The sequence below is a fragment of the Acanthopagrus latus genome, chromosome 5 (genome assembly GCF_904848185.1).
Source record: "Acanthopagrus latus isolate v.2019 chromosome 5, fAcaLat1.1, whole genome shotgun sequence".
NCBI lineage: Eukaryota > Metazoa > Chordata > Actinopteri > Spariformes > Sparidae > Acanthopagrus > Acanthopagrus latus.
The window spans coordinates 30599218-30613986 of NC_051043.1; the positions used below are offsets into that span (position 1 = coordinate 30599218).

General features: G+C 42.7%; 1 protein-coding gene across 1 annotated transcript; it reads left to right on the top strand.

Moving 5' to 3' along the window:
- The first annotated feature begins 1832 nt into the window (after positions 1-1832).
- On the top strand, positions 1833-14530 carry LOC119019726. Its single transcript, XM_037098543.1, has 7 exons — positions 1833-1943; positions 2462-2581; positions 3533-3651; positions 8663-8716; positions 8869-9513; positions 9586-9651; positions 9968-14530. Exons 3-7 carry the CDS (start codon positions 3633-3635, stop codon positions 12643-12645), a joined length of 3462 nt encoding a protein of 1153 aa, XP_036954438.1. The 5' UTR covers positions 1833-1943; positions 2462-2581; positions 3533-3632; the 3' UTR covers positions 12646-14530.
- Positions 14531-14769: the final 239 nt, after the last annotated feature.

Sequence of the window (14769 nt, forward strand, 5' to 3'; positions counted from 1 at the left end):
TACGAATAGATTAATTAAATTTAAACATCATCAGTAAGTTCTTTCACTGTACTGCAGCCCTCAGTATCAGGAACAGACAACAACCAAAATCTAAGACAATATAATTAAAGCTCATATCACAATGACATGTATCAGCTGGAGCGAGAAACAAAAAGCTCCAAACTGCATCTCATTGTATTCACCATGCATTGTCTTAAAGGAGCAGTTCACCCACTCATCCTCTCCTCCTCCTGATGATATAAAGTCCTCCTCTCCTCCTCCTGATGATACAAAGTCAGGTGAAGTGTTGTCGTCCACAGAACAGTTCTGGAGCTTCACAGTAAAACAGAGCTGCAGCGTTCTGCTGAACAACTGAAGCAGCAGAGACTTGATTTAAACATCAGATGTCTCCATCAGCTCGTCTGCTGTGATCACAGTCTGCAGCAGAGAACACATCACTAACTGATCTCAGACCAGATTTAGATTTAAGTTGTTTTAAATATATGAATAATAACACCAGACTGATCCAACCAGTAGCTCGACAGTCTATGTAACAGAATCAGAATGACTGATTGGTTGGAGAGCTCTGAGATTAAACCCTCAGTTTGGTCTCTCAGGCACAGCAGGTCAGCCTGACAGGTAAAACTGAGTCCAACTCCATTTATCCTATGCCTGTGTTCATTGTATGTGTTTTGTAAAGTGGGACAGTATGATTGGTCGACAGGTGTCACCTGACCTCCCTATAAACACTGATATCACCATGGCAACACAGAGTCTGACCACTTTTTTCTACTCTGACAAATAATTTTATAGTTTTTTGTTTCCAATGTAAAGCTGTTATCTGTGGTGGAACCTCTCAACTGAGCTCTGTTTCAATATTAAACATCCTGATGTGTCACGTGGAACCTGGTACGACTGATCTCTACCTTTGAAATGTGAATATAATACTACATTAATCTGACCGCTTTAGTTACATTACGACATTGACACAAAAAACATTGAGAGTTTATAAATGGTACATTTTGTCATAATTTAACCTCTGACAGTTTCTACAAAGGAACAATTAAATGATTAGCAAATGAATGATTGGCTCTTTCCATCACGTTTATAGCTCATACTGAGGCCACTGTGAGACTAAATGTCATATCAGCTTGTATCTTTGATTTCTAAAATTACAAACTACTTTTGTGCTAATTAAATGCAATTTCTTATGTCAGTATTTAAGATTTTATTTTGATAAATTTCTTTGGCAAATGTTTGCAGCAGCCATGAGGAGCAGGTGAGAACTGTCCTTATTGTGTGTTCAGTTTTCTATGTCTGATCAAAATGATTTTCTCTGCAGGGGGAAAGTTTTGCCATAGTAATATTTAGAAGTTCGACCTGTGGAAGAAAAACAGTATTCAGAATATTTTCTCCATCTGTGTAAAACAGAATTTCTGTCATCCTGGAGACAGATCTGAACATGTTAGCAACAGCTAGCTAGCGAGCTAACCTGTCAGTTGTTGCACATTAAACCAGGATTCAGTAACTGACAGCAGACTGACTACAGATTTCAACATAACAACTAAATCATACAGAACAAGATTTTCCCTCCTCGTCAGTTTCAGCGGTACAAAGATCGAAATAATATTCCAAGAGATGAAAAAACTAATTTAATCAGTTTAACAAGCTAACCACACAGGAGTTTAGAATCACAGTGAGCGGACACACAGGATTAATACGGTCACAGAAACATTCATAACAACAACTGAACGCTTCTGTAACATAATTAAACATACGAAAAACATGTTGATAACCACAAATATGAAAACACTCAACGTTACACACTGATGGAGTGAGTTACAGACCGATGGGCGGACGGTTGAGCGGACATGTCGTGGATTTCGGGGCGCAGGGGTCAAGTTCGCAGCGGCTCCACAAGATGGCGCCTGTGTCGCAGTAATGACGGCCCGACGGAAACAAACGTGAGTAACATTATCTTAACATTAACAGATTATTTTTAACAAATATATATAAATATGAATATAACAGTGACGATCAAATAACGGAATTTTATCTATTCTATGAGTAAACAAATTCGGCCTAATCATTATATTGTGGAGTATTCATTGTATTTTATACCACATTCAGATATTATATATTATATGACATATGTACTGTATTTTATATTTGATAATATACTCCCACAAAAAGATAAGTGGTCAATATGATTAAAATAAATATGACTGATACAGAAAATATGCAAATAATGACTTTATATTTTTGAGAAAGATGTATATCAATAATGAATGTATTTGTTTCAGAAAATTAATTAGTGTATCAGTTTAGACCATTGGGGAAGCTGGTTAATTATCATTCGGTGATTTATGGAGAGGAGGAATGCTTTTCATTATTTATTTAATTTATGTATTTTTCATAGTATTTGCCTTTACTCTTGTCTGTTCTTTGAATTCAGTTAAATCAGTAATGTGTGTTCATTTAGTCTCAGAGTGTTGAGGAGGAAGTGATGACTCGTGACTCTGAATCAAACACTTTCACTTCTAATCTTACCATCGACTTGGACAAGCGACGGAACATCAGACGAATTACAGCTCAAATAAAGGTAAAAATTAAGAATAATCTGATTTACTGTTTATTATTACTCAGCATGAGGAGAACATTATACATGTATATGTGTGTCCTCTTCATACTGAAGGACAATCACAGTCTATTATCAAAGTAAATAACTTCCTGTTCTTAACACATTTACAGACACACAGATACAGAAACACACTGTCAGCTGTCACATCACATGGTTTCAGGTAAATGTGCAGTTTTGTTCAGGACTGAACCAAACAGGACGAAATGAGTTTCCTCCGCAGGGTGGCGGGGCGCTCCCTTAGAGACAGGGTGAGGAGCTCTGTTACCTGGGAGGAGCTCAGAGTAGAGCTGCTGCTCCTCCACATCGAGAGGAGCCAGCTGAGGTGGCTCAGGCATCCGGACCAGATGCCCCCTGGACGCCTCCCTCGGGAGGTGCTCCTGGCATGTTCCACCGGGAGGAGACCCTGAGGAAGACCCAGGACACACTGAAGTGACTATGTCACTCGGCTGGCCTGGGAATGCCTTGGGATCCTCCCGGAGGAGCTGGAGGAAGTGTCCAGGGAGAGGGAAGTCTGGATGTCCCTGCTCAGGCAGCTGCCCCCGCGACCCGGTCGAATAAGCGGAAGAAAATGAAAGGATGGATGGACGGAACCAAACAGCAATAAACACTAAGTCTACACAGGAAAAAGGATTGATAGATTCTGATTTATGCTTGTGTTGGAGTTTAATCAGAAGGAATCCTCTGCATGAGACACAGGAAAGTGTGTTTTGAGCACCATGTTGGCCCCGAGGAGGGAGAGGAAGAGAAATCAGAAAACCACAGATACAGAAGTTAAACTGACATGTCACAACCTCAGATACATTAGGACGGCAGCAGGAACACATTTCATCACACACTATACAGGATACATTAAACTATAGATCTAAAAGTTTAAACATATCCATAATCCACAATTTAATTTTCCACCCCCAGGGTTGGTTGCCAGCTTGCGTCCCTGGTGAAGTTGTGCAGGAGACGTGGAAACTTCTTCTTCTGTTGTCTTAATGCAGCAGCTGGTCTCTGATGTGACATCATGGCAGCTGCAGCACCAGGTGAGTCCAGTCACACTTCATTCCTCTGAACTAAACACTAACACTCTTATACATGAGAACAGCACTCCGGTTTCAACAGTAAATTCAGCCTGTGATTTCTGAACATCATCTGTATGTTCTGTGTTTTTTCATGCGGTGGGTTTAATATTTCTGACGTACTTTATTGTTGTGACTTGCAGTTGGTGCTGTTTAGTGTTATGTAGTTTATTTTTCTGTAACTTGGAGGCGCAGCATTTGAGTCCAATACAAATTTAATCACAGGGACAATAAAGTATATCACATCAGCTTTCTCATTTTAATCTCATACAACAGTAAATATGACATCACTGTAAAGTGCAGCTCAGAGACAGACAGAGAGCACAGGATTCATCGGGAGGAGGTGCAGCTCACAGCAGGACACGCAGTCACTGACTGTTAGTGTACAGTACCTTTGTCACAATAGTGATAAACTTGTGTATTTTGTTTACTGACTCTTCTCTTCCAACTCTCACTTATTTTAAATCGAGGCTGAAGATCTCTCTGTATGTCGCTGAAGCAGTATCAAGGTTTTGAACTGAGCTGTGACCTTTATGTTCTTGTCTTCTTGTAAACTTTTTCTATTTTAGCTTACTGTCTTATTTCTTAACTAGTTTTAATGTTTAGTTTCTTGATGTCTTCCTACTTGTTTTTAATGTATTTTCATGCCCCTTGTAAAAATTACATAGTTTCTATTCAGTAATCAATGTGCTGTAAAGAGCAGGATCAGGATGTGAGAGGAGGAGCTAAGAGTCCCTTTTGGTGAAAGTGTCAGAAAGTCACATGAGGGGCATTTCTCTCTGCATACGGTGTTACAGGAAGTTAGATAAGTTGATATTTACTGTCCTAATGAAACATCAGAGGGTCACTGTCCTGAAAGACACAATCAACCCAAACCTCAGGAGGTCATTGTTTCGGGAAGAGATGATTGATGTCTGTTGTAAAATTATGTTCTGACTTTTTTCTCAGAATTCTGACTTCAAAGTAAAACTGACTCGTGCTAATCCTAAATTAAACCTGGAGTATGAAATGTTTATGTATTAATGACAATCTTTTACATTCAAGACTTGCCAAATGAGTTCACAAATTGCTGATTGAACCTATATCCTCCAGATACATGTCTAGAGATGCACACCTGTAGCTGCATTTTTCATCTAACGTGTAGAAGTGCAGAGGAGAGTTGTTACAGCAGCTATGTGGAGCCTGTGGTGCAGTCAGACCAAACAGAGAGTGAAAATATTAATGTTTGATCAAACGGTTGTTGATTTTTATTGGCACCCAGCTAAGTGAATTTCAGTGTCTGGATGACGGCAGCTTCTAGCTCTACCTGAGGCTGATTGGATTCCCAGTTCTCAGCTGCAGAGCGTCTGTCCATCTGTCTCCACTGTGTGGCAGCTTCTTAATTGGTGTGTTAAAATCAATAAATAGTTACTGTGACCAGCAAGTAGATGTAGAATGAACGTGTCAGGTCTGAAACGCTTGTTCCCTGATTGGAGTTCTGATCAATCAGCACTATGCTGTGCTGAGACATACAGACCCTTTCCAAAAAATTAGAATATCATGGAAAAGTTTATTTATTTCCATAATTCCATTCAAAAAGTTAAACTTTAATAGATTATAGATTCAGGGCCCACAATTTAAACGATTTCAAGTATTTATTTGTTTATTTGTACATAATTTGGGCCTCCAGCTCATAAAACCCACAAAAACAGGAATTCATAAAATTAGAATACTGTGAAGAAATCACCATTTACTTCTCAGTTTTTGCAGGAAAAAGGAAAGAAATTAGGATCACATCAAATCAATCAAAATATGGTACTTTCAAAACGATATGTCAATCTTCAATACTTGGTTGAGAATCCCTTTGCCTTAATCACTGCCTCGATGCGTCGTGGCATTGAGTTATGGAAGCCCAGATTCCCTTGATGATTGCTGTCAGCTCTTTTTGGGTTTGGTGCCCCTCATTTTCCTCTTGATAATACCCCATAGATTCTCAATGGGGTGTAGGTCCGGCGAGTTGGCTGGCCAGTCAAGCACTGTGATGGCATGGGCATCAAACCAGCTTTAGGTGCTTCTGGCGGTATGGGCAGGGGCCAGGTCCTGCTGGAAGGTGAAATCTGCATCTCCATACAGATCCTCAGCAGATGGAATCATGAAGTCCTCTAAAACATTCTTGTAGACTGGTGCGGTGACCTTGGATTTAAGGAAGCAGAGTTTACCAACACCTGCACCGGACATTGCACTCCAAATCATGACTGACTGTGGATATTTCACACTGGACCTCAAGCGGCTTGGGTTCTGTTCCTCACCCGTCTTCCTCCAAACCCTTGGACCTTGAATTCCAAATGAAAGGCACACTTTACTTTCATCAGAAAAGAGGACCTTGGACCACTGGCCAACAGTCCAGTCCTTCTTCTCCTTGGCCCAGTTGAGACACTTCCTACGTTGGCTCAGGCTCAGAAGTGGCTTGACCCGAGGAACCCGACAGTTGTAGTCCATCTCCTGGATGTGTCTGAATGTGGTGGTTTTTGAAGCTGTGACTCCCGCCTCATTCCACTCTTTCTGGATCTCTGCCAGATTCTTGAATCTTCTCTGTTTGATAATCCGCTGAAGCCCACGGTCATCTCTTCTGCTGGTGCATCTTCTCCTGCCACATTTTGCCCTTCCACTAGACTTCCCATTGATATGCTTGGACACAGCACTCTGTGAACATCCAGCCTCCTTAGCTATGAACTTTTGTGGCTTACCCATCCTATGGAGGGTATCAATGATGGTCTTCAGTTGTCAAGTCTGCAGTCTTCCCCATATTGAACCGAACTGAGACAATTCAATGACACCTGGGAAAACCTGTGCAGGTGCTTTGAGTTTAGTAGATGATTAGTGTGTGACACTCAGTTTAAAACATTCATGCCCTGCAAAATTTTCTTCTTTCTTTCTTCTTTCTTCTTGATTTCTTCACAGTATTCTAATATTTTGATTTCCTGTTTTCGTGGGTTTTATGAGCTGGAAGCCCAAATTATGTACAAATAAACAGATAAATACTTGAAATTGTTTAAATTGTGGGCCCTGAATCTATAATCTATGAAAGTTTAACTTTTTGAATGGAATTATGGAAATAAATAAACTTTTCCATGATATTCTAAGTTTTTGGAAAGGGTCTGTATTTCCAAGACTTACCATGTAGTCAGACATCCTTGCACACTTTCTTCCAACCCAGCTCCTTGTTCATCTTGGTACGAGTAGATGTGTGATTGTATAGCTATAGGCGTCAGCAAACAGCCACCATTATTAACCTCTCCTCCATTGTTGTTCATAACAGCTTTTTGGGGGGCCTCAGTGCTCACGTGAGCAATGATGAAGGAACCTGGATGGGGGTGATTGGGAAGACACAGCCTGTCTGATCTGAACCTGAGCAGTGGTTTGTTATTGGACATTGGTACCAGGCAACCTTGGGCCAAAGGGTGGTGATCAACTTTGTGGTCATATCACCAGACTTGGGTGACGAGATAATCAGAGGTGTCACCTGATCCCCACCTGGTGGTGAGTCGGGTCAAATGGTGGGTAGGCTGTCGGACAGACCAGATAAACCTGAACAAGATGTGAGGGTGATGTAGGAGCAGCTAGTGGAGGACACTGTCTGTCGGGTCTTCAACTCCCATTTCTGGAAGAATTTTTTGCTCTTCCTGTGGGAGGTTGCTGATGTTGAGTGGACCATGTTCAAAGACTCCAATTTCAGGCTTGGTTGGCACAGAAGTCTTTGGAAGCAGCGACCAGTACCAAGAGGCCAGAAGGGCTGCATGATCTGTAGTCCCTGAAATAAAAACCTGGGTGTGGAAGGAGTTTGGGGAGGCTATAGAGAAAGACTTTTAGTTGGCCAAAGGAAGTTCTGGCAAACCATCCAGCGACTCAGTAAGTGACAGTGGGGCTTAGCCCAGACTGTGTTAAATTGGGAACTGCCCACCTGGACTGGGGATTTTGTCAGGTGGTGGACGGAGCAATTTGAGGATCTTTTAACCCAACTAACATTTCCTCTACAGATGTAGCAGAGTTTGAAGACTCAGGGGGAGGCTTGTCCATATATCTGGCAGAGGTCACTGAAATAGTCAAGAAGGTTCTCAGTAGCAAGGCACCAGGGGTGGATGAGATTCACCCTGAGATGTTGAAGGCTCTGGAATTTGTTTGGTTGTCTTGGTTATCACGCTTCTGCAGTGTTGCATGGAAGTCAAGGACAGTACCCTTTGAGTGACTGTGGTGAGGGTTCCATCTTCAGGAAGGGGGACTGGAAGTTGAGCACTAATTATCGGTGTATCACACTGCAATTCTGCGGAGGCAAGGCTGGGTGGAATGATAGAGCAATCTTTATTGAAACAGATCTCAAGCCGGTGTCTAAACCAGATGCGGCCGCACTCTGGTGTTCTCAAATCTATGGCAAAGCAATGCCAAAATGCTTCGCCCTCTGCCCTACCAGAAATCCTATCGAACCTTCGATCTTGTATCTTCCTACTTATTCTAACTGGTCACTTTGGTGGGTTGAGGGTCCATCTGTCCAATTGACTAGAAAAAGAGTTGGTCTATCTCCCTGCTTATCTCCCATAAATGACTAAATCTGTTACTGTCACTCCTTAGGTCTTGTATCCCAAAATGACCTAAATGATCCCTCTATCCTTTTCTGTATGTACATGTTTAGACATCTCCCTCCATCTGACATGAGGGTCAAACTCCTCTATAGTTGCCCCATGAGCCCCACTCCGTCTACATACTCTTAAAGTGAGTTGAATTAAAGATCCGAATGTGTTGCAGTCCAGATACCTCAAAGGAAGCTCCGTTCTGTTCACATCAACTCAATTCTAGACTAGTACCAGTTATCCTTTGCTCTACTGAGGACCAGGTCTAACTGTCCTTCAAGATTTTGTTTTTGTTTGTTTATGTTGGGTTCTGGCAGGTTTTCCACATGTTTGTGAAAGAGTAAACAAATGTTGTGTCCTTACATTCACAGACAATCTGCATCCCCTGAAGCGCAGTCGGAGCTTCTGTTACCTGCCACCTGATTGTGAGTCAAACTTAAGAATGTTATCCTGCTGTTTAAGAATATCTGAGTTTACAGTATTCACAAGGTAAATTCTGTAAATAAGTAACTGAACCAAAATGTAACTATATATGAGTAAATGCATGCCTATGTATTTTTTCGCCTTTTCTCTGCAGTGTCTGAGCTGAGGGTGGTTCTGCTGGGGAACAGCTGGTCTCAGAGGAGTTCAGTGGGGAACTTCATACTGGGAACAACTGAGTTCAACACTGAGGCAGAACCAGACCGCTGTCTGTCAGTCAGAGGATGGTTAAAGAAGGAACACATAGTTCTGATCAACACCCAAGATCTGCTGCTTCCCAGCATGTCTGAAAACAGACTGACAGAACATGTAGAAACCTGTGAGAGACTCTCTGATCCTGGACCTCATGTGTTCCTGCTGGTTCTACAGCCTGAAGACTTCACTGAGGAACACAAACTAAAGCTCTGCAGAGTCCTGAACCTCTTCAGTGATCGATCATTTGATCATTCACTGGTTCTGATATCAACACCCAGAGAGGAGAGTCCAGGTTCCATGGAAAAATACATGGAGCATCCGCCTCTGAAAGACATGATCAGAATGTGTAGATACAGGTTTCTGTGGCAGAAGACCGTTGACCTTCCAGAGATGATGACACGTTTGGGTCAAATCGTAAAGGAGAATAATGGAGATCACGTCAGCTGTGATGTGTTTGTGGACGCAACATCGACTTTACCAGCTGATCCTCAAAGCCACAAACAAAAGGAAACACAGATGGCTATCACAGATGCTGTTAAAGCTGCCAGTAAGTACAGAAACAATTCTGAGAATGAAAACTGCAGCACAGCAGCAACTTTATGATCTCATCTCTTTACAGGGCTGTTTGTGTTTAACAAAATCCCTTCACAAGTCCCACTCTCATGGACGGCTCCTATGACACACAGTAAGTAAATCCACCACAGTGTACAGTGTAATCATACATTTGCAGGTTTATTATTGGTGGCATCTTTTCTACAGGACAAACCCAAAATACACCCTACAATCTCTTTACAACTGAGAATCTTTTCTAAAATGTAATTTCTTATGTTAAACAGGTATACATGATCAGAGGTTGGCTACTTGTGAATGATATCATAATGACACGTAACAATTTGACAGAATCTTGACACTTGACACAAGTTTACAGATGACTGAAGAGATCTCCACATGTCAACCAAGTGTTACGATTTCAGTTTGATGGTGTTGTAATTGTGTTACAGCATCTGGATTCAGGATTGTGCTGCTGGGAAAAAGTGAAGACAAACAGACAAGACTTGGTAACTTCATCATCAGGGACCAAGCTTTTTATAACCAAACAATTTCCCCAACTAAGATCATGTCTGGACAGTGGAGAGGACAACCATTACAAGTGGTGAAGACTCCAAACATCTTCAGTCGGTCTGTGGAAGCTGTCAGAGAAAAGATGAAGAGGTGTGTGAGTCTTTGTCCTCCTGGACCAAATGTTCTCCTGCTGTTAGTGAAACCTTCTGATTTCACAGAGAAGAACAGAGAAACTCTGAAGTTCATCTTGAGATTTTTTGGTCAAGATGCTTTAAAACACTCGATGGTCATCGTCACACATGAGGGGAATGAAATGACTCTCCCTGTTAATGAACTCCTTAAAGACTGTGGAGGAAGACACTACAACATGTCTGAAAACAACCACTGGTTATTGATGCAGAAAATTAGGAGCATTGTCCATGAAAACAGAGGAGCCTTCCTCACCTGCAGTGAAGAGACCATCAGACCAATGTGCGAAGACACCAGAGCAGCTTTAAACCTGGTTCTGTGTGGGAGGAGAGGAGCAGGGAAGACTTCAGCAGCTGAGGCCATTTTAGGTCAGACAGAGTTTCCTTCAGTCTCCAAGTCATCAGAGTGTGTTCAGAGTCAGGGAGAGGTGTGTGGACGTTGGGTTTCCCTGGTGGAGCTGCCTGCCTTGTGTGGAAAACCTCTGGAGGAAGTGATGAAGGAATCACTCAGGTGTATCTCCCTCTGTGATCCTGAGGGCGTCCATGCCTTCATCCTGGTCCTACCTGTGGATCCCCTCACTGATGAAGACAAGAGTGAGTTTAAGACCATTCAGAACACATTCAGCTCTCGAGTCAATGACTTCACCATGATTCTGTTCACTGTGGAGTCAGATCCTACAGCTCCAGCTGTTGGTAACTTTGTAAAAGGAAACAGAGACATCCAGGAGCTGCTTCAGAGCTGTGGAGGAAGACATGTTGTTCTCAACATCAACAACATGCAGCAAATCTCTGAGATGTTGGATTCTGTTGAAAAAATGAGAGCTGAAGGATCCAGAAGCTTCACAAAGGACCTGTTCACTAAAGCTCTGATGGAGAAGGTTGTAAAGCAGCAGAACATGAATGCAGAACTTGAATCTGAGCTGCAGGATGTGAAAAGGAAGCGTGAAGATTTAGGTGATGATGAACATCAGAGCAGAGAGTATCTCAGGATGGTGCTGATTGGGCGGACTGGCAGTGGGAAGAGTGCAACTGGAAATACGATTCTGGGCAAAGAACATTTTGTATCTAAAGCTTGCTCAAGTTCTGTGACCAGGTTCTGTGAGAAAGCATCAGGAGAGGTTGATGGACGACCTGTCGTTGTTGTCGACACCCCCGGCTTGTTTGACACGACTCTGTCCAATGATGATGTTCAACAGGAACTTCTAAAATGCATCAGCATGTTGTCTCCTGGACCTCATGTCTTCTTACTGGTGCTGCAGATCGGTCGATATACACAGGAGGAGAAAGACTCTGTGGAACTGATCAAGAAATGCTTCGGCAAGAATTCGGGAGATTTCATCATCGTTGTCTTCACCAGAGGAGATGAACTGAAAAAGCGAACCATTGAGAGTTATGTAGAAGACGACCGGGACGGCTTTCTGACAAAACTGATAAGTGACTGTGGAGGACGATACCTCGTCTTCAACAATGAGGATCAGACAGATCGCACACAAGTCAGAGAGTTGATGACAAAGTCAGACAAAATGTTGAGGGAAAATGGCGGCAGCTGCTACACCTCAGAGATGTTCCAGGAGGCCGAGACAGCGATACAGAAGGAAGTGGAGAGGATCCTGAAGGAGAAAGAAGACGAAATGGAGAGACAGAAGGAAGAACTTCAAAGAAAACATGAGGAGGAAATTAAAGCGATGAAGAGAAGGATGGAAGAACAGACGGCAGAAATCAAACGGGAGAGAAAACTGAGAGCTGAACATCTTCAAGAAATGGAGGAAAACATCAACAGGGAGCGAGAGCAGAGAAGGAAAGAACAGGAAATGAGAGAAGAAGACAGAAAGAAGAAAAGGCAGGAAGAACAAGAGTGGGAACAGACCAGAGAAGAGATGAGGAAGCAACGAGCAGACTGGGAGAAGGAAAGAAAACAATGGTGGGACAAACGATGTCAAGAAAATGAACAGAAACGACAGGAAAGGGAATTAAAAATTAAAAAGCTCCAAGAAGAATTTGACCAGGAAAGAGAAAAATATGAGAACAAAAGAAAAGAAGAAGATCGAATCAGAAGAGAGCAGGAGGAGAGGGAGCGCAGAGAGTTAGAGGAAAAGTATAAGAGAGAAATAGAGGAAATGAAGAAGAAGTATGAAGATGAGGCCAGAAAACAAGCTGAAGAATTCAATGAGTTCAGAAAGAGATACACCAAAGACTTCACAGCTCTGGTGGAGAAACACATGGAGGAAATCCAGGAAATGAAGCAAAAACATGAGAGACAAATGACAGAGACAGAAAAGAGGTTTGACAGAGAGCACAGTCTGTTAAAAGACCTCTCAGGAGTCAAAGAAAAACATCTGAAAGAACAACTGGAGGAGCTGAAGAAGAAACATGACCAAGAAATTATTGACCTAAAACAGAAATACAAAGACAAATGTGTCATCCTGTGATCTCCACAAAGACTGAACTCGTCATCGTCATGAACTTTTTATGGAACTTCAGCATCACGGGTGACTGGGCCCTTACACTCAGACTGTTTACGGATGTTTCGTTTTTTCTGTCTCACATCAATGAACAATGTCTTTTGCTGAACCACAGAGGTGGTTCAGTTTGGATGCTTTTGACTGAGGGACAATGTTGAACAGCACAAGAACACAAGTTAATTTACTGGACTTTTTCTGTTGCCTGAGTTTGGGGTGGCGGCATTTAGTCTTTTTCAGATGAGTCACCAACGGGTTTAAGTTTTCAAAGAGCACCACCAATTCCAATATACTCCAATCAGGCATAACATAATGACCACCTGCCTAAAATTGTGTTGGTTCCTATTTTGCTGCCAGAACAGCGCTGACCACTAGACCCCTGAAGGAGTGCTGTGGTAACTGGCACCAAGATGTCAGCAGCAGATCCTTTAAAACCTGTAATTTGTGAGGTGGGGAGTCCATGGATCGGACTTGTTTGTCCATCACATCCCACAGATGCTCTGTTGGATTGAGATCTGGGGAATTTGGAGGCCGAGTCAACACCTCAAACTCATTGTTGAGCTCGTCAAACCATCCTGAACCATTTGTGCTTTGTGGCACATTATGCTGCTGAAAGAGGCCACAGCCATCAGGGAGTTTCCATGAGAGGGTGTTCATGGTCTGCAACACTGCTGAGGTAGGTGGTACGTGTCAGTAACATCCACATGGATGGCAGGACCCGAGGTTCCCCAGCAGAGCATCGCCCAAAGCATCGCACTGCCTCCACCGGCTTGCCTTCTTCCCATAGTGCATCCTGGTGCCATGTGTTCCACACACACACACCTGGCCATCCACGTGATGTAAAGGACAACGTGATTCATCAGACCAGCCTACCTTCTTCCATTGCTCCTGTGGACAGGGGTCTGTATGGGCTCCCGACTGGTCTGTGGCTATGCAGCCCCATACACAACAAACTGCAATGCACTTTGTATTCTGACACCTTTCATCAGAACCAGCATTAACTTCCTCAGCAATTTGAGTAACAGTAACTCATGTGTCGGATCAGACCACACGAGCCAGCCTTTGTTCCCCACATGCATCAGTGAGCCTTGGCCACCCATGACCCTGTCACCGGTTCACCACTGTTCCTTCCTTGGACCACTTCTGATAGATACTGACCACTGCAGACCAGGAACACCCCACAAGAGCTGCAGTTTTGAAGATGTTCTGACCCAGTCATCTAGCCATCACAAGTAGGCCCCTGTCAGCCTCACTGAAATCCTTACGCTTCCCCATTTTTCCTGCTTCTTACACATCAACTTTGAGGACAACATGTCTATTTGCTGCTTGATGTATCCCACTAACAGGTGTCATGATGAAGAGATGATCAGTGTTATTCACTTCAGCTGGTAGTGGTCATAATGTTAAGCCTGACCGGTGTATATTGTCAAAAGAGATGAGATCTGTACACACTGGCCATACCATCGGCAAGTAAAAGGACAGTATGCCTAGTTCTAACAAGTGATTTGGAAATATGTAAGAGCGCTGCTATCAGCGTACTGTATCAATAATCAAATGAGTAAGGGTTAGGGAGGGACTTCAAGAGCTTCACAGTTGGATCCAAGGATTACAGAGCACAAGGAGGATTAACCATTTCTACTAACTGTGGATTATAATTCGGACATTGGAGTTCTTTTGTTCACAACGCTGACAGGAAGTTTGGACATTCAGCAGGAAGGGAAAGGCATACTGGAAGGCTTGACCCTCTTGACTCTCTCCTTTAGATTAATTTTCATTTAGATTTTTTTAAGTTTGAGCTGTATGCTTTTCCCCTTGCTAAAACTCTGTAATAAACATTCAACTATAGTTAAAGTAGAAGTTGTGGTCACTGATTTTATGTTTCTTTAATGGAAGTAGGTGATAATTATGCAAAATATCTTAAAGGTTCTTAAAGGTTACTCTAGCCTAACAAATTGAGTTTGGGTTTACCAAAAGAATCCAACCTAGCACCAGACCTAATGCACAGATCATTTAGAGCAGAGCTGCTGTTAACATGGCTGGTGGCCGTATCTGACTCATGGGCCGTTCACGTCAGGTGCCAAGCCAGAGGAAGCA